This window comes from Mytilus trossulus, chromosome 10 (assembly GCF_036588685.1).
Source record: "Mytilus trossulus isolate FHL-02 chromosome 10, PNRI_Mtr1.1.1.hap1, whole genome shotgun sequence".
Taxonomy (NCBI): domain Eukaryota; kingdom Metazoa; phylum Mollusca; class Bivalvia; order Mytilida; family Mytilidae; genus Mytilus; species Mytilus trossulus.
The window spans coordinates 63,676,485-63,697,550 of NC_086382.1; the positions used below are offsets into that span (position 1 = coordinate 63,676,485).

Consider the following 21,066-nt stretch of genomic DNA (forward strand, 5'->3'; position numbering starts at 1 on the left):
GATTCATTGGTTATAGTTAAGTTTTTGTGTTTTGGTCTCTTGTTTAAATACTGTATGCAATAGGTTTACTGTATTTGGTGTATGAAAATATTTTACTATGTACAGTGGCGGATGCAGGTATTTTCGAAAGGGGGGGTGCTAGCCCAGGGCAAAGGGGGGGTGCAGGGGGGTGCAAACATATGTCCCGATTCAAATGCATTGATCGGCCAAAATAAAGGGGGGGTGCGGACCCCCGGAACCCCCCCTCTGGATCCGCCACTGATGTACATGTCAATCTGGTATGTTTAATTTAATGTGACCTCATTTTTATGGTTCGTTGATGAATGTTAAATGTTTGGTTTTTAATCTGTTTTTCTAATAATTTTAGCAATAGATCAATTATATTGGGTGTATGGGATGATTGTAAGTTGTTTAAGTTATCTGTGTGACAATCATCATCCTTATTTTCATGGTTCTTTGGTCAATCTAAGTTTTTCTGATAAAGTTTGTTTCTTAGATGCTATACATTGCTATACGTAACAGGTCAACTATTATTCAATACATGTAATGATTGCATGGTGTATATTTCTGTCTGGCAGCGTTCATCTGACCTTGGCCTCATTGTCATAATTTATCTGTGTTAAGTTTTCCTGGTTTAGTTTGTTTCTTTGATGTGCAATAGATCAATTATTTTTAAAGCATATCATGACTGTAAGGTGTACATGTATTTCAAGTTTGGTTTATCTGACCTTTACCTCATTTTCTTGGATCATGGTAAATGGATGGGAAGTTATAATAAAGCTTTATATTTAAGACTATCAACCTGATATCAATGGTTAGTAAAAAAAAAAAGTGAGATATTTCAGCATGTGCATTCTTGTTTTAATTGTTCAAAATGTGGCACCAAAGGATGCAAGTTTGATTTTTCTCAATAATTTCAAGATTCCCAAAATAAAGTGGACTTTAAAAGATAAAATCCTTTCCTGTGAGCTTATTTCATTGAAGAAGATTTTTTCTAAAGCAAATGGTCTTTTAATCATCAATCCAAAATGAGGCCTTGAAGGCTGAGTGATCTCAGAATTGCATCTACTGTTTCATTAGCCTGTTAACATTGACAGACACATTCAACTAACTGACAAGGATTGATAGTTTTCCTACTAAAGGTTGTTAGATTTTTTTTCGGACAGTCTGGCTTCACTGACTTCCATAATATGGTCAATAGTGATATAAGTTGTGTTAGTTACCAACAATCAATAAACATAAAACAGTTTCAACACAATTGACCTTGTAGTTCAGGGTTTTTTAATTGGTCAATCTAATTTGAAGAATGAGCCAGTCATGTTTGATTCATGTTTTCATCCAAATCTAAAAGAGCATTGTTTATCAAAGACCTTCCAAATATATATCTGTTCTGCCAAGATTTGTATAAATAAATGAAGTGAGTCAAGAGAGAAAGAAAACACACAAGATGGTTAAAATAACTCCATAAAAATTTGGCAAAGTACATAAAATTCAGCCACCAAAAGAAAATTCTTTATTTCCACTAGTACTAGGTTTGCTACAATTGTTTGCACATGTCCTGATGTTTGTTGATGTGGTTCATGAATGTTTCTTGTGTTTATTTTTTTAGATAGATTAGACTCTTGGTTTTCCTGTGTGAATGGTTTTCACATGTCATTTTTGGGGGCTCTTTATAGCTTACTGTTTAGTGTGAGCCAAGGCTCTGAGTTGAAGGCCGTACTTTGACCTATAATGGTTTACTTTTTAAATTGTATCTTGGATGAAATAATTGTCTCATTGGCACTCATATTAATCTTCTTATATCTAACACTAGCAAAAGATTCTATTGGCTTGTTATGTCTCTCTTTAACCAACTGATATGTTTAATCAATAAAATATTATGTGAATTTACATATTTATTCAAGAATAAAATTAGGATAACAATGTCAACATTTTTCTCAAGATAACTCAACAATAATGCTTTCTATTACTCAAGTGGAATAAGGCAACACATGTAAAAAAAATAGTTCACAACTTGTAACATATAGTATGTAATATTTTATTCAATCTGTAACAATGTAAATTAATTCATTATAATTTCAGATGCAAGGCCCAATATGGTCCTAAATTGCAACTTATCACTGAAATATTGTTTTATAAATAATTGCCCTGCACTTTCAAATGAGAATGAAAATTTTTAAAGGTGAATTGCAACTGGATTTTTTTCTGCATAAGAATATAATCCATCAGTTTAAAATGTATTTTAAAAAATATCTAATAATAGCATGAATGCCATTTTTTTTTCAATGAAAAGATCAATGAATTATCTCCCTTATATAATAAAAAAAAATGCATTGGAACTTTTAAATTCATCAAGATCTGTTCAAATGGCATTATTCATTTGTCATTGAATATCTATATGTTTTAAATAAATAGCCCAATATGTGTCTATTAGTGTGATAAACCAATTTGATTGATTCTTTTTCTAAATACTGAAACAGTGAACAATTTTTGAAAGACAAAAAAGTATATTGACAGGTTGAACATTTCAGCCCTTAGAGGTTAGTTCTCTAAAAAAGTTTATTTCAAGTCATGTAGAATTCGAAGCCGTTAAAACACTAATGCAGTAAATGTTGGTAATAGAGTCTGTGTTATTATTTTCTACTGATATTCCTTTTATGAAACCGGCATAAAAAATTCAAAATGAAATTAAATAATACTATCAATTTATCAAATCAATTCATAAATTTGTCTATTATCAAAATTAGGGGAATATTACAAGTTTTTCATATATTCTTGTTCCTTATATAATGTTAAAAGAAGACATGTGTATAAGGTAATTGTTCAAAGTGTATTGATTTTAATGATAAGTTGAAGTTAAGCATTAGTGTAATCCAAATTATATCATTATATAAAACTTGAGGTGTGAAATGGAAACTAAATCTCTGTATAATGGAATGGTAAAATAACAATTGATTTGGAATTTACATCTATGATCATTTTGAAGCATTTTAAAATTTTCTCAAAAATATTTTTAAATCATGATGTGTCAGTAACAGTTTCTGTATTAGTTCCTGGATCTTCTCTTATTTCCACTTTATACATTTCTCCATTTATTTCTACATAGTCTCCAGCTGAGAGATGCATCACTTCATCAGCAGACAGTTGTATTCCATCTTCACCCTCTGTTTTCTCCACATTATCATTCTGATCATCATTAGTTTCCACGGTAACAACCTCAGTTTCATTTTCAGTTTTGATATTTTCCACCACATCGGCTGTGATTAGCTGCTGTTCTGTCATGACTTCCTGGTTACTTACAATTCCAGGTTGTTCGGCCAATGCCTGGAGTCCTTCTATTGCCTCTGCAGCCTCATGCTCTTGAACGAGAGGAGTATTCGGTTCAACCACAATTAGATTACGATTATGAGGTTGTGGATGTGAAACAGCATAAGCAAGGTCATCAAAACTAATAACATTTTGAACTTGCATTCCATCTTTATCTAAATCTTCTGTAACGATCTGTAATTCTTGTTCCTCTGTTTCTGTTGTTACCATATCTCCGATAGTTAGAATGTTTTGTACAGCTTCATCACATTTAGACGAGACAATGTTTCCGTCTGTGACAAAACAACTAGTAGACCCATCATCTTTCATTACAATTTCAATTCCGTGTTTCTTTTTCATATGTTGAAACAAGTTTCTACGTTTTGGGTTAATGTAATTACACAGTACACATGAGTACACATGTGAAGGGGGAATCTGATCAATTTGATTGTGCTTTCTCATATGCACCAGTAAATTTTTCTTTGTCGTAGTCTTAAAATCACAAACAACACAAAGAAATTCATTACCAGTCGGTTCAGGCAGAATTTCTTTGTGTTGAGCATGTAAATGTTTGTACAAATTTAACAATTTAGAAAATTTCATTGAGCAATGGTTACAGGCAAATATTTTCTCTTGACTAGAATAGTCGTGCTTCTCTGTTTTTTGTTCCGTCGCAACTATTTTCATTTCCTGAGGCTCATCCCTTGAATCTATTGAACCAGACAGGGAATCATCCTCATCATCATCACCTTTACGATTCTTTCTTTCTATTTCTATATTGTGCTGAGATCTCATGTGTCTGATCACATGTTCTTTTTGCGAGCCCCGATAGTCACACATGCCACATTTGTATGGTCTTTCTTTAGAGTGAATGTAACTGTGACGTCTAAGACGACTTTCACAGTCTGTTACAAAACTACAGAAATCACAGAAAAGCTTGAGCTCAGGTCCCGATCGGTGAAATTTCATATGTTGTTTAAAATCTTTCTTGTTTAATGTTACCATACCACACTCCTCACATTTAAAGGCTTGGTACGAGCCGTCCTCGCCATCTTGTGGGAGATGACGTCTCTTCATATGTACTTTGAGGTCTGGGTTTTCATTGGCACAAACATAATCACACAAAGGACACTTCACTCTCTTTTCCTGTAAACCAAAAAATAAAAAACAAATTTAATAAAATTAAAACACAAAAAAATCTTTGACAGCAATTTTGTATGAACAGTCAAACCTTTATATAAAGAAAATCTGATCTGATATGACAGGTGACCAATAAATGGCAGTACATGTAGTTTCATTTACCTTATCTACGTGGTTATAAATGAATTTGCTTCGATACTGATTTCGTTTAATCAAGCTCTGCATACAATCCTCAAGAAAATTTGTATGTGTTTCAAGTTGTTGAATACATAATTTGTGGTTCAATTTTACCCACAAAAATCCATGAAAAGGAGTAGTTAAAAAAAATAAAAAATACATACTTTTTACAAAATATAATGTCATATTAGAGTTTGAAATATCAAGGTGTAGAAGTTGTTTTTATGGCCCTGCAACGAAGTTGTAGGTGCCATATAGTTTTACCCTTATCCGAAATTCCATCTTTCCGTCATTCTGTCATTCCACAACAAACTTTGGACTTTGAGAAATTGTTGAAAATCACAGTTATACAGACTTTTTTACTAAAGACTTTCAGATATTGGTATGATTTTTGGTACGTGAGTTAACCATGATGAGTTACAGATCAATTTTAAGTATCGTTGTGCTCCACTAATTTTTGCCAAAATTACGGGCTTCGAACTTTGAGAAATTGTTGAAAATCATAGTTATACAGACTTTTTATCTAGATGCCTTCAGATATTTGGCTGATATTTGGTATGTGAGTTAACCATGATGAGTTATAGGTCAAGCTTAAGTTTCGTTCCGCTCTGCTTATTTTCTCTGAAATTATGGGCTTTGGACTTTGATAAATTATAGAAAATCACAGTTATACAGATTTTTCCTCTATTCCCCTCCAGATTTTGAGCTGATTTTTGATTTGTGAGACTACCATCATGTTTGTGTCCACATGTGTTTAAATTGAAATTGCAGATTTTTCAACTTTTTGGGACTGGGCCATTCGTAACTTTTGACACATCTAGTCTGATTATCTTTTGTTCACAATCTCATTACATTTTGAATGAAATATACCGTACCTAACTTTGACCTATAATGGTTTACTTCTACGAATTGTGACTTTGATAGAGAGTTGTCTCATTTGCACTTATACCACATCTTTTTACAAATGTTAACTAATATATATGTAAACGTTTCTCTTTATAATTGGGTTTAAGTTTTCAGATAGGGGAAGACAGTAGTTAGGCATACAATAGAATCTGTTATGATTTCTGTCAAAATAGTTGATAGGAATGCATGTTAAAAGTCATCTAAGATATTACTTTGCTACAAATTTAATAACAAGAGGCTGTCAGAGTAACAGCAAACCAGATTTTCCTGCATAGGTGGAACCCTGAAGAGTTGAGCAAGTATGGACACTTTTAACCTTAAAACAGCCCTGAATTTGGATTGTGATTGAACATTTGATAAAATGGCGAATTGATTAGCTCTGATTTTCGAGCCCGTAATAGAAATGGCAGATATTTGATATAAACTACCAACAGGAATACTTTACCTCATGTCTGTAACGTATGTGTCTCTCCAAATGTATTTTCTGTCTGAAGGTGGCGTTACACAAATGACATCTAAAACTTCTAATGTCCTGGTGAATACTGATGTGTCTCTTCAGGTTACTACTAGTAGAAGTCCTGTACTTACAGTAGGGACAACAGTGGGGTTTGTCATCTGTGGGATTAGAAAAAAAACCAAGAGTTAAAAATACAAAATTTTCATCTATTGTTCCAAGTGTGTATATTATATTAATCATTCACTGTACAACAGGTTCATGCAAGTTTTAAACACTATATAAGTAATGAAAATTTAAAACTAAAACATAATTATATTATCATACTGGATTTAATTCAATTTCCTGCAAATCTGTTATTTCTAATAATTTAAACATTAAGACTGGGGCTCAGGAATACCATACTACAGGTTGTTGTATCCCCTCTTCTTAAACTAAAGTTCTTTGTGGTTGCCATCACTAACAAGCACAATAAGCATCTCAGAGAGCAGACAACATGTTTGTTTTAGTAACGTTTCTTCAGCTTGTTTTGTACATAAATCAGGCAATTCCCCTTTTGTTTGAATTGTTTTATAACGGTCATTTTACTGTGCACTATGGGGTTGGCTCACTGTAGAAGGCTGTATGGTGACCTCTGGTTGTTAACTTCTACATTATTTGACCTCTGGAGGAGAGTTGGCTAACTGGCATTCATACCACATCTCTTATCTTTATATATTCCTAGGATAAATAACATCCAAATAAGGATTTTGTTTATTAAAAAACATTACAAGGCAATTGGATGGATAGACCATGTGAAAATAACATTTAGTTTTTGTCCCAAGTGTTGTTCAGAGTTTACACTCTTCCTTCTTTAAAGGAATAAAAAGAGAACTATGTGGAGTATACATCAATAAAACAGCAACTTAACAACATAAATAATGGACATTTCAAAACTATACCTACCAACATGTTTCCTCCTATGTTTAAGCACATTGACCTTTTTATTTGTTTGATAGTCACATACACCACAACGGTATTGTCCGTCATCGTCCAGATTGAAGGGAATACAATCCTGAAAGTTTATAAAGGACAGATAAAAGAATATACTGGTAAGTAATCAAAAGCACTGGAAGTACATCATATATACCACATGTATGAATACTTCTCATTCAACATGTTCAAGAATCTGACAATGCCAAGTTTTACTTCTGTTTTCAGAGGATCTTTTCAGGATACTCCAGATTTTTAACAATGAATTTGAAACGTTACTTAGAAGATATATATTGGGGCAGAAATTTGAATAGTTGATTACGATTATAAGAACAGAACATAATGGATTGATTGATTGTTTGGTTGCAGTTTAACATCCCTTTCAACACTATTGTCTATTTTGTGGGGATCAGTTTTTATTAATGGAGAAAGCCAGAGTCCTGGAGAAAACAATTAACCTTTGGGAAGAAAACTGACAATCCTAGACAATTAGGATCGTAGTTAAGTGCACCTGCCTGTGCAGGATTCCAACTCACTGAGTGGCTAGTGATGCAGTTGTTGGACAACTTATACCACATGGCCATCCTGGCCCCTCAACACATAATGGAGTCTTTTCAGATCTTTGTAAGTGAAGTGTGGACCTGGGATCTGTATTTTCTAAGAGCAGTCGGTTGTTATTGTATGGTGTGGTTTGTAATATTGTCTCATATTAATAGAAACTCCTGTTTCTATATATCTTATATTTTTATATTTAGTATATATAGATGGTATAGATAACACTCAAGCTTTAAAACAATTTATTTTTAGGAAGAAGAAACTCCTTTTTGGATAAAATTTGTTTTCAGAATATGTACTTAACCTTTCAGATTTTCAAAAATAACATGAATAAATGAAAGAATGCTGATTTTAAGTAAAATTAAAAACCTAAAATATTACTAAGAACAAACATTAAAGTATGCTATAGAAATTTTAAGTAAAGCTTTCAATTTGATTTTTTTAACAAAATTTATTTAAGTACATGTTACTTGAGTAGTTTAAAATAATTAAATCATGTTATTTTTTTACCTATTATATCATCAGCCCTTTCTAGCTGACTTCCTGTGATTAATTTTCATGATTTCCTAATCTTTGTTATAAGAAAATATCTTGATTGACAAATTTGCAGCAATTATTTTTCTACTCACAACAGTAGCTTTAAAATAAATCATTCACAAGATTTAGTCAGGTAACAATATCAAATGTATGTAATCATGATAATATACCTCTGGTTTAGCCACCCTGACAGAAGTCCTCTTTATCTGTTGTCCATCGGGTACATGAACAATAATGAATTCTTGTTTTGTTGGGTTTGTAGTTTTCACTGGATTCCCCGACTCGTCAATTTTCAGCGGCTGCTCACCTTCTTCTGTGATGGGTTTGACTGGTCCCAGACGAGACTTGGGATTGAGAGCAGGTAACTTGATGACTTCTCTTGCTGTCTGGGTTCCTGAGGAGGAAACAGATTCTGATGGTTCGCTCTTTGCTGATTCCTCCTGACTGGTCTCACTTATTTCATTCTCTTCACTTTCAGCTGACTTATCCGTCATCTCCAATAAGGCATTCTTCACAGCTAAATGAATTTCACCGTCTGCATCAGATTGATCTTCTGGCAATTTGGAATTTTCATCACAAGGGTTTTCCACTTCTCTGTTTTCTACTATTTCAGCCATATCATTCTCTCTATCAACTTCAACATGGCTATGATTATCTTTTTCTTCAATTGGTTCTGAAATTGTTGTATCGAACTGTTTTTGCATTATATTTTCAACCATGACGTGTGTCTCCATTGGTTTTTCAAAACATTCAACAGGTTGAGACATAGAAAAGGAGTTGCATTCAAACCTTTGTACAGAATTAATTTTCGACAAAGCGTCAGAGTTCAAATTTCTAATTTCTTTGTTAGTCTGTACATTGTAAACAGAATTTGACAGGAGAACACTTTGATTATTTGTTACTACTGTCTTCTTTTCAATTTCTGGCTGAACCTCAATGATCTTCATTTCAGTTACTGTGAAACCTGGCTGACTCACATGCTCAGAATCTTTGAATATCTGTTGTAGATCATGGTGTTCTTGTTCAGCATTTTGAGCAAGTTCAAGGAGCTCTGATGTTATTTTTTCAAGGTCCTCTTCTCGAATAATTGAAAAATCTTGTTGGTCTTCATCATTGTTTAAATTTTCTAAAGAGTTACTACTAATGCTAGGGTTGAAATCTGAGATTTCTATTTTATTTTCAGAATTAAACTTTACAATCTTGATACTTGGAAAATCCTTGATCTCTTCATCTGAAATGAATACCTTAATGTATACAATAAATGTTAAATCACAGGCAAAAATCTCTGCAATTTTTTAAATCTATGTATTTTTATTTGTATCCATCTGATGAGTTGAGTCTTCTTCAACTGAATTGTATAGTATGTTCTGTTTAACCATTGTCCCAGGTTAGGGTGAGGGTTGGATTTGCTAACATGTTTAACCCTGCCACATTCTGTATACATTTATGTGTCTGTCTCAAGTCAGGAGCCTGTAATTCAGTGGTTGTCATTTGTTGATGTGATGCATATTTGTTTTTCATTCATTTTTCTGTACACTAATTAAAATTGAGAATGTAAATGGGGAATGTATCAAAGAGACAACAACCCAACCATAGAAAAAACAACAGCGAAAGGTCACCAACAGGTCTTCAATGTAACGAGAAATTAGGCTGTTAGTTTTCTTATTTGAATTGTTTTACAACTGTCATTTTAGGGTCTTTTAAAGCTGGCTATGTGGTATTGGCTTTGCTCATTATTAAAGGCTGTATGGTGACCTTAAGTTGTTAATTTCTGTGTCATTTAGTCTCTAGTGAAGAGTTGTCTCATTGGCAATAAGACCACATCTTCTTTTTTATATTTGCGGTCATAGAAGAATTAACCAGAGTTGATAATATGATAATAACTTGTAAGATAAGTTTTTATTTGAGAACTGTTTAATAAGAATATGAAGGTCCTCTTTTATGCAAACATGTTTGTACTTCACTGGTTTAGATTGTAAGTCTTGTAGTATAAAATAGAGCAAAATCTACTGCATCTAACTAATCATAAATAATCAAAGGGGCACTATGGGTGCTATGCTTATTGACTTCTATTATAAGTAAGAGCTCAATATAAATTGGGAGGCCAAACAGGGCCCTTACCACAACTTCTTCTTTCTCCATATTTATAAGTATGATCTGATGTTTTTCTTATGTGGATACATTTATCGTCTTGTTTTTTTCTCCCCATAGTTTATACATATACTATAGTATAACTGTATTTAATAGATGACATAAATTCAACCATAAATATTCCCTATTCCAGACTTTCATTGGATTTTGTCAGCAAATATGGCAAAATTATTTGAAGCTGCCAAAAAAATCCAATATATTATCATAATATCTACCTCTCTGAGTATCTCCTGTGTTAGCGACTATAATTTTATTATAATCATGTGCACTGTCATCTTCAACTATTGCATCATCTTTAATTTCTTCTATAGATACAGCAGAGGCTATTACTGGCTCCTTTTTTGGTTTCACATCAGCTGTGCTTTTGTCTCTACTTGTGGTAGGTGTAGGTCTAAAAACAAAATCAACAGTTAGTCTCATTATTTCATTCTTACCCTTCCAGAGCACCTGAGTTCACCACACAACCCTTAAGCTTGCATATATACTAATCATTAAAACACCCATTGCAGCTTGCATACTTTTATCCTTAAAACACCCCTTGCAGCTTGCAGTAGGGATAAAATAGCTATATATATATATATCTTAATTTTTTGCTCTCAAAGTTTATATTTTCTCACTGAAGTAAAGGTAAATAAATCTAAAAATTGGAATGACCATGATAATATTGGATATCATATCAAAAAGCATATATCTGCATATAACTTAAAGATGTAAGTCCTATTTAATTGATTAATTAAATTTGTCAGAGTTTCTTTCCAAGTTTTGAATTGTCTCCCCTTATGGTTCTCCAAAAAATTACTATAACACTAAACACAAGTATTTTTTCACATAATCAGCAATTCTTTTAAAAGTTCTGGTACAAAGTAAAAATATTTTTCTTGTTTTCTCACTTGTTAATAAAGTTCAACTTTTTATCTCAAAAATGAATCTTCTGAGTTAAATTAAATGAGATGGTCCTTCAATAAATAACCTTCTTTCTTACTTAACAGATGTATATCATAAGAGGGGAGGGGAAATGACTACGTTAAGGGATATCTACCTTAAAAGCCATACACACTATAATGGTTTACTTTTTACACACTGTGACTTGGATGGAGAGTTGTCTCATTGGACACTCAAACCACATCTACTTATTTTTATTTACCTGTACCAGTAAATAGAACTTACTAATTCAAGTATTACTTCAGACTGTGTGATGTAAAAGTTAAGAACACAATAACCTGTATAGCAAAGGTTACCAGTTTAAACTTAAAGTCTTAAGTTATAAATAAAGTTCATGTTCTTGTTCCATACAACCTGTATGTACAACCTACAACATGAATAATACATACTTTTTTGTTTTAGCTTGCACTTTTCTTGTGTCTTTTTTCTGTTCTTCTGCCTTTTCTGTTTTTAAATCTAAAAAGTAAATTTGAGTAGAGATGAAATGGAGCATGATCAATATGTACATGTATGTTTAATTTGTAACGTCAACCAATGTGCAAGACCAACTTGAATTACTTTCTTTCCCTGACAAAGAGCTCCAAACAGACAATTTCATAACCTAATAAAATGCTCTGAAGGGCGCAGCTTGATATAACTATTGAAGAGGTCAAACCATGTCGAAACAGTTGGGGAAGTATGGACACAACATTGAAGCTTGATACAGCTCTGAATTGGAATTGTAATTACATAGTTGACACAGCATAGGTTTCTGACACAGAATGAATGTGGTCTAAGAACTTAAACATTTTAAATTAGACATTTACATTTTATGGTCCAATATCCAAAATCTAAATACATGGGAAGATTCAGAATACCAAATAACCCCAAGAATTCAATTTTTGAGGAAATCAAATAAAGTTCAATTTTGAAAAGTCCCTTTAGATCAACTTGAAAACGAGGCCAAAATATCAAAAATCTTAGTACATGTTCAGATTCAGCATATCAAAGAAATACAAGAATTCAATTTTTGTTAAAATAAAACTAAGTTTAATTTTGGACCCTTTGGACCTTAATGTAGACCAATTTGAAAACAGGACCAAAAAATAAGAATCTAAATACATGGTTGGATTTGGTATTTTAAAGAACCCCAATAATTCAATTTTTGATGACAAAGTTTAATTTTGGACCCTTTAGGCCCCCATTCCTGAACTTTTGAGACCAAAACCCCCAAAATCAATCCCATCCTTCCTTTATACTAGTGTTTGTAAATCTTGTGTTACAATTTTATTGATTTCTATTTACTTATACTAAAGTTGTTAACTGGAATTATCCGTCTTGGGACGACGCTGACGTTATACCAATATATATACGACCAAAAATATTTTAATTTTTGTAGTCGTATAAAAATATCACACCATGAAATTTATGTGACATAATTTTATTTACAGAAAATCCATATATGACATGTTTGTTTGAAAAAGTTTTTGTTAAATCTGGATTCATCCTAAATATTCTACGAAAATCCCCAGTTTCTGAATTCATTGTTTTTTTTTAGTATACATTATATAACTTAAGGATTGACCCATTAGATACTTTTGCCCAAGGGGCTAAATAAAGGCCTGATTATAAGTGCTTTGTATTGCTTTAATAATGCTAACAATGTTCTTGTAGTTCTTACTTTGTTTTCTACCCGGTGTGAAGTCCACTTCCATGTCCTTAAACTTCCTATTAGGTATAACACCACGTGAACTCCTACGAGGTGTGAAATCATTCTCTTCTTTCTCTGGGCATTCCATTTTTATACTCTTCCTATCATTTTCTTCCTTTAAAGTTTCCACAGTCTTCCTTTTAATGCCACTCTTTGGTAGCTGATCAGTGATATTTTGTTCGTTATCATCACAGTCCTTAGTAGATAAGTTACCAGATATTTTTCTTCCAGAATTTCTGGTTCTAGATTCCATTCCATATTGTTCAGGGTTGTCCTCCGATTTAGATGGTTGCCTCCGATTAGCTGTTGCACGCCTTGGTGTTTTTGGTGGCATCTTGCATCTGTTTTGTTATCCCTTAAAAAGAGTATAATACATATGTACGTGTATGTATTAATGATAATTTTCATCTACAGTTTTTGTTCAAAACTTACAGTAAAAAAATTATTTTTATAACAATGTTAGATCTGTAAATTTGCTTTCTCAAATTTTTTGTTCTTCCCTCGCATGGATTCGAAATTATGGTACTGAGATATCATGACACCAAATACGGCAAATTGTCTGCACTATAACTGGCGGGTTAGACCACACGACCACCTTGGCTTCACAAAAAATAAAGCTTTTGTTGGCCGGGTGTTAATTACCTTTCCCTTGTCAGTTTTAATCTAGCATCGTAATACAGTACATGATAAATAAGGCATGAAGATGGTATTGTTACAGATCAGCTGAAATATCTATTGTAAAGGATCCTACAAATTAATGCAAAATACAGTCACAGAAATAATTATATTTACAAGTATGTCTGAACCAGTGACAACTCTACAACAGATTGATCCATCGGATCACCAGCAGTGTTGTACTGTTATACCACTGTCCCAGGTTAGGGGAGGGTTGGGATCCCGCTAACATGTTTAACCCCGCTACATTATTTATGTATGTGCCTGTCCCAAGTCAGGAGCCTGTAATTCAGTGGTTGTCGTTTTTTTTATGTGTTACATATTTGTTTTTAGTTCATTTTTTTACATAAATGAGGCCATTTGTTTTCTCGTTAGAAATGTTTTACATCGTCTTATCTGGGCCTTTTATAGCTGACTATGTGGTATGGGCTTTGCTCATTGTTGAAGGCTGTACAGTGACCTGTAATTGTTAATGTCTGTGTCATTTTGGTCTTTTGTGGATAGTTGTCTCCTTGGCAATCATACCACATCTTCTTTTTTATATGGTGATATATGGCTGTGTACATTTGTAAAGTTGTCTAAACATCAGCCTAGCAATGTTAGATCTGTAAATTTGCTTTCACATTTTTTTTGTTCTCATCTTACATGCATGATCATGTACAATGTATATAATATGTACATTGTACATGATCATGCATGTAAGATGAGAACAAAAAAATTGTGAAAGCAATAATAAAAAATAATATATATATGTACATGTATCTCTTAAATGATTCTTTTTCAACAAGAATATAAATCAGATGAAGGAATAAATGTATAGGGCAGAGGAAAATAACATGCAAGTGTTATTACACATGTTACAGACACTTTCATGGGTTGTATGTATGCTCTTTGTTTCTAAAATGTTCTTAATCATGTTAATTGTAGTAACATATGTTTGATATGCAGTGGCGGATCCAGGAATTTTCATAAGTGGGGGCCCACTGACTGACCTAAGAGGGGGCCCGCTCCAGTCACGCTTTAGTGATAACCAATTTTTTTCTCAAAAAGGGGGGCCTGGGCCCCCTGCCCCCCTCCCCCCCTAAATCCGCCTCTGATATTTGTTAAGTAAATCATAAATATTTTTATTTTTAGGGGTCCCTTGAGAATTCTTGATACTTTTGCAGTAACTTAATAAATAGCCTTGATAACTAATTTTCCATTCTAATATGACGTTCATGACGTTCTTCATTTGCTTTATGAATAACCCATGCTCTAAATTCAATAAACTTTGTTTGCACTTGCACATGTGTATATTGGCTACTGCAGAATTATGAAATTTATCAAATTAGCATCATGCATTTATTATATATCAACTTAAGGTGGTATGGGAGTCTAAAATAAAAATGATAGAATTTGTTCATACTTTGCCAAAATGTAGTATCTATTGATACATGTTAAAAAATATTATAAAAATGATAGGTCACCGTGCATTTTATCAAGCTACGGGTCGTGACAAAATGACACATTTTGTATGGATTATACAGGAAAAAACACCATTTTGTGAATAGAAACTAAACGAAATGATAGAATTGTAAAATAAATTAGGAACATATAACTTTCAAACAATGCTTTGATAATATCAAAAGAAAAGATAGGGTCACCGTGCGTTTTTTCCGGCTAAAATACAAAGTAGGAAAATTCCATGAACAATCCAACAGAAAATGCACTGTTTTAGAGTAACCTCCCCTTAAAATGACAATTTCAAAATATCTAAAAACAACCAAAAATAATCTACACTTGTACATATATTTATATTTATAAGTTATATTCTTATAAATTGGATCTTTTAAATGTAAAAACACATGAAATATCTGCATTCTTGCATCAAATTTTGCTAATTTGATAGAAGATATGGACCTTAGATTCTCTGTTTTTTACAATCCAATATGGCGAAAGACACCCATACCACCTTAAAACGCTTCCAACCTCTTAAATGATGAACATGTTGTTACTAATTAATTTATTTTGACTGTAACATGTTGCAATTCGTAATTGACATATTTGACCTAAATACGACAACCGTTCATGCTCACTGTTCAAAACTCCTCCCTCTGAAAAATTACATTGCCAGTCGTTTGCTTGTTTACAAAAAAAATTTAGGGCAGTTCATTGAAGAGCCTACAGAAACATTCTACCCTTATTCACATCAGACATAGAAATAACCTTAATTGTCCTAATCAGAATCACAATAATATTGATGCAAACTTTACTTTATTGTAAGTAGCATGGGTAGGCATACATCTTGTCGCTAATCCCGGCTGACCCGGCTGCTTGAACTTTTGACGCATACAACAATGAATTTTCCATTGTGGCGTCAGATATTTTGTTTTATGACGTCAAAATTTTACGGGAACCTGTGTGATACCAAGCAATGGGGTACAAATAGCAATATTAAGGTGTATATTTGTGTTATATATTTTAGCCCTTATAGATTGAATATTTTATTGATATTATCAGAAATTCTTATAACTATATACAGACTATAAGTGTTATTTTTAATCATGTTTTAATATGCCTTTTGTTCAGGAAGCCAAAGCAAAGGTCTTGCATTTCCACAAGTGTATAGCCATAGGCCATACTGTTGTCGACATTCAACATTCTCCTTGACAATATATTCAATTGATGAATTTTAAGATTTCAGTAAACAAATGTTATCGTGAAATCACTCGGTGTACTTTTCGTCAGCTCAAAGAAGTCTTCTTTAGGGAGGACAAAATATACAAAAATGGAGGATTATGACCTCCATTGCTGAAGAACCAATATTCTTCGGTACATTTTCTTATTACGCGTATTTATTACATGTTAACATATATAGCAGCTTATTTTTCTACCCGCAATGAAATCCTTTTTTCCTATTTTCTTTCTTTCTTAAATTTACTTACAACTGTATACAAATGGTCAAAAAGTGTAAATTATCAAAATGTCGGATGATAATATAAGTTGAGTTTTGATTGGACAATAATATCACACCAAATATTTTTGTTGGAATCTGCTATTTATATCTTATTTTGAGTATATTGTGTTTAAAGATCGTCTTAGTAATCATGATATATAACATTTATATGTCAAGGATGTGTTGTTGCAGTTTACAAACTTATATTACACTGGATAGGTGAATATATAATTTATGTCTGGAAAATTAGACTGGGCGGTCATTTTTTAATACCTGAGATCTTTGGTTATATATATTGCATTTTCAGTGTAACTGTAAAGCAAAATTATATCCGGGTGAAATTTAATCCGGAGGAAAAAATGTCACAGAAGTTGTTGTTATTTTTTTATCCGGAAGAAAATATTTCCCTGGGATATTTTTCCTTTGCCGTGAAATTCTATCTGGGTAGTTAACTTATTGAATAGTTATTAGAAAAAAACTTATCCTTTACAAATACTATTAAATAATAATAGTGTATTTGAATTAAACCTATTTTGCATAAAAAAATGTACTATAATGGGAATTATTTCACAATTATCATTGAAAAAAAATCCTGAAAAAAATCAAGTAAATATCGTTCTTTTAAAAAGAAACTTATCATTAAACATAAGAAAGAAAACCCGTGAGAAATAATTTCAAAGATTGTAATTGTGAAACAATATCATGATTAATAAATAAGATAAGTGAAATACATGTAAAAGTGAGTTGTTAGTTTAGTTTAAACATATTTGTTTAGAGTGGATTGGGAAACAAGTTTTGATAAAGAGAGTCAAACTGAAATTTTTGGGTTTATTGAGAACGATTATGTAGTTTTAGATGAACTTAATATTCCTTTATTAAGACAAAGTTTAGATAAGGCGAAAAACAGATATGGAAATCTTTTATTAGAGTTTTGTCGGGAAAACTCACTTTTTATTTTAAATGGGCGAATGGGAGGTAACTCGGGAAATTTTACCTGTCGAAATGCTAGCGTTGTAGATTATGTGATCACATCTGTACATCTGTTGAGATTTGTGTGCAACTTTTTTCTGCACGATTTTTCTGGATTATTTTCTGATGTACACAGTCCTATAACAGTTTCCTTTAAGAACACGTATCAAGAACATTCTGATTCTGGAAATATTTCACAAAACACAAATGAAAAAGATGAAAAAATTAAAAAGTGGAATTGGGATTTACAAAATGATTTTAAAAATAATTTGTCTCAAGAAAGAAAAGACATGATTTTTGAAAGTCTAGATCAAATTTCAAGTGATAATATTGACCAATTGAAGGTTGATACGATTTTTGATGATGTTTGTAAAATTATGCTTGATTCTGCCAGAAATACGTTTGGTATTTTCAAACCAAAGATACGAAAAAAAATAAAACCAGTAGATAAACCCTGGTTTGATGAGGAGTGCAGATTTGCTAGGCAAAATTATAGAAAACTAAAGAGAAATATTTCATCAAAATCATCTGTTCAACAAAAACAGAACTTACGACTTACGGAAAAAAAATATAAAAAAATTTTAGATAAAAAAATCAATTTACATAGAAAGAAAATGATGAGTGATATGAACAATTTAAAATCGAAAAATCCAGGAGAATTCTGGAAATTATTAAACCAAGGGAAAAGAAAACAACAACCTGATATACCTATAGAGTCTTTATTCGATTTTTTTAAAGGTCTAGATGCTGTTGATGTTGACACAGCGACCACAGATTTACCGGGTATTGACCCAGATCAACATGGGTCAAATAATAATGATATAAATCTCCCTATTACAAGGGATGAAATAATATTATGTATTAGAAAAATGAAAAATAATAAAGCATGTGGTGAAGATAGGGTTATAAATGAATATATAAAATCTATTGTTGATGTTCTTTTACCATTTTATGAAAAAGTGTTTAACATGATATTTGACACAGGTATTATACCTAGCAAATGGTTGATTGGCAATATTAAACCAGTATACAAAAACAAGGGAGATAGACTTAATCCCAAAAATTTTAGACCTATTACTATTCTAAGCTGTATGAGTAAATTATTCACTGCACTTTTGAATGAAAGAATTAAGACATTTGTCGAAAAAATTGATGTTTTGAATGAAAGTCAATGTGGTTTTAGATCTGGATACAGTACGACTGACAACTTATTTACTTTGTCGGCTTTTTTTGATATCTTGAAACAAAAGAAAAAGAAGTTATTTGCAGCCTTTATAGATTTCGAAAGAGCTTTTGATACCATTTGGCGTGATGGACTCTGGTTTAAGTTGCTTACCCAACATATAAATGGGAAAATGTATAATGTAATTATACATTTATATGAAAATATTAAATCAAATATTGTATATAACAATAATGTGTCAGACTATTTTATGTGTAACAAAGGTGTCCGCCAAGGTGAAAACTTATCCCCTATATTATTTGCATTATATTTGAACGACCTAGAACACTTTTTGGAAGACAAAAGCCTGGAGGGGCTTGAGAGTATTTCTGAGGAAATGGAGTCCAAGCTTCAAATTTATCTAAAACTGTTTGTAATCCTTTATGCGGACGACACAGTACTATTGGCAGAAAGTGCTGATGATTTACAGAAACAGCTGGATTCTTTCAGTGAATACTGTAATGTTTGGAAGCTTAAAGTTAACGTTACGAAAACTAAAGTGATGATTTTTTCTAGAGGCAGAATGCCATCAAAACTGCATTTTGATATAGACGGCACGGACATTGAAATTGTTAAAGAATTTAACTATTTGGGCATATTATTATCTAGAACTGGTAATACTAAAATAGCACAGAAACACTTAGCAGAAAAAGCAACAAAAGCTATGTTTAATGTGTTGAAAGCAGGCCGCATGCATAATCTTTCTATTCAATGTCACTTAGATCTTTTTGATAAAGTTGTGAAACCCATACTTTTGTATGGATGTGAAATTTGGGGGCATGGTAATGTTGAAATTATAGAAAGAATCCATCTGAAATTCTGTAAACTTCTTTTGAAACTGAAAAATTCCACACCTAACTATATGGTATACGGTGAACTTGGTAGATATCCTTTGGACATTGATATTAAAATAAAAATAGTGTCATATTGGTGTAAGTTATTATCTGCTAAAGAGACTAAGCTATCTTCTATCGCATATAGACTATTAAAAACACTATTTACTGTTAATAATGTATGTACATTTTTTGTGAGTAAAGTTAAAAATATTTTGGATGAATGTGGTTTTTCAAATATTTGGATTTCTCAATGTTTTGGTAATGATATATGGTTAAAAAATGCACTTAAGTTGCGATTACAAGACCATTATAAACAGTTGTGGAATACACAATTACAAGAGTCTACAAAAGCAGTAAATTATAGAATTATTAAGTTAGAATTGAATTTTGAAAAATATTTTGATATCTTGGATATGCACGAAAGTATTATTTTATGTAGATATAGAACCACAAACCACAGACTCCAAATAGAGACAGGGAGGTGGAATAATGTTAATAGAAATGATAGAAAATGTCATCTTTGTAATATTGGTAGTATTGGGGACGAATTACATTATCTGCTAGAATGTCCATTTTTTAACGACAGCAGAAAATTATACCTTGATAAATATTATTTGGCTCGTGTTAATACACTAAAATTTAGAAAACTGATGAGCAAAGTAAACAAAAAGTCAGAGTTAAAAAGATTATGTAAGCTTATAAAGTGTATAAACAAACATGTGGGTCCTCCTGGCTAAAATGTATATTATTTTGAAACCACTGTATTTTATATATGTTTTTGTAAATAGATGCACATTCATGTACATATTTTGCACTCTCTCTGTACCTATGTATCTGCAATGGTTATGAGAATAAAGATATTGTTGCAACTTATATTAATCCCTTTCCACTTTGCGGGTGCGAGTGCTGCCTTGTAGCGGCATTAGCCTACTCTTTTTCGATATCTACAAGGGTGTCTTTAACGTGCAAGAGATATGGCTCTCTCTTAACACGGGTCAGCCATTTATCGTCCCCTTCCGACGGACTATCATCGTTTCCTCAAGACCATACTCGCAAATGGTGTCAAGGGAGAGCCGAAAATTGAGTTCCTGAAATTTTCATCCCAAACGGGAATCGAACCAGGAACCTTTGTGTTGGTAGCCACTTCACCACGGCTCTCTACTAGTGAGTTGTTGTCAGATCTCAGTACAAATATAAATTAAAACGTAAAGATAGAAATATAGTTGCATTACTACTGTTAACAGTAATGGAAGAATTTGATTATGATAATATTTTTAACTATTTTTAAAATAATCTGGGTTAAAGATGTTGTTGTTGATTATATGGAAATCAGATAAATTACAGCATAACAATATAATGGAACTAGAGCAATTTTAACAGCTGAATAGTATTTACCTGTGAATTTTTTTCTGTCTTATTAAAAATTCATGTTGTAAGTCATCTTGTTATATAAATGAATATATAAAAAATATGACTCAAGGAAAAATTTCACTATGAAATAGATTCAAGAATTTATTATATTACATTGTAATATCTTTAAAATATAAATTGCTCATGATTACCTCCCTTTGATAAATTATGCAAATTTGTTTTACCTTT

At 32.1% G+C, this 21,066-nt stretch overlaps 1 protein-coding gene across 4 annotated transcripts; it reads right to left on the bottom strand.

The window, feature by feature from the left end:
* Positions 1-1,895: 1,895 nt before the first annotated feature.
* Positions 1,896-16,644, bottom strand: LOC134688372 (zinc finger protein 407-like). 4 transcript variants are annotated; one of them, XM_063549037.1, is made up of 8 exons: positions 16,430-16,644; positions 12,801-13,185; positions 11,530-11,596; positions 10,414-10,589; positions 8,218-9,278; positions 6,929-7,037; positions 5,975-6,144; positions 1,896-4,452 (listed from the first exon to the last, which is right to left on the bottom strand). In XM_063549037.1, exons 2-8 carry the CDS (start codon positions 13,162-13,164, stop codon positions 3,019-3,021), a joined length of 3,381 nt encoding a protein of 1,126 aa, XP_063405107.1. In that variant the 5' UTR covers positions 13,165-13,185; positions 16,430-16,644; the 3' UTR covers positions 1,896-3,018. The 4 variants fall into 4 exon arrangements, with proteins under 4 accessions (XP_063405107.1, XP_063405111.1, XP_063405109.1 ...); XM_063549041.1 differs by lacking the exon at positions 16,430-16,644 and adding an exon at positions 16,379-16,397; XM_063549039.1 differs by lacking the exon at positions 16,430-16,644 and adding an exon at positions 16,223-16,297.
* Between the last annotated feature and the right edge of the window lie 4,422 nt (positions 16,645-21,066).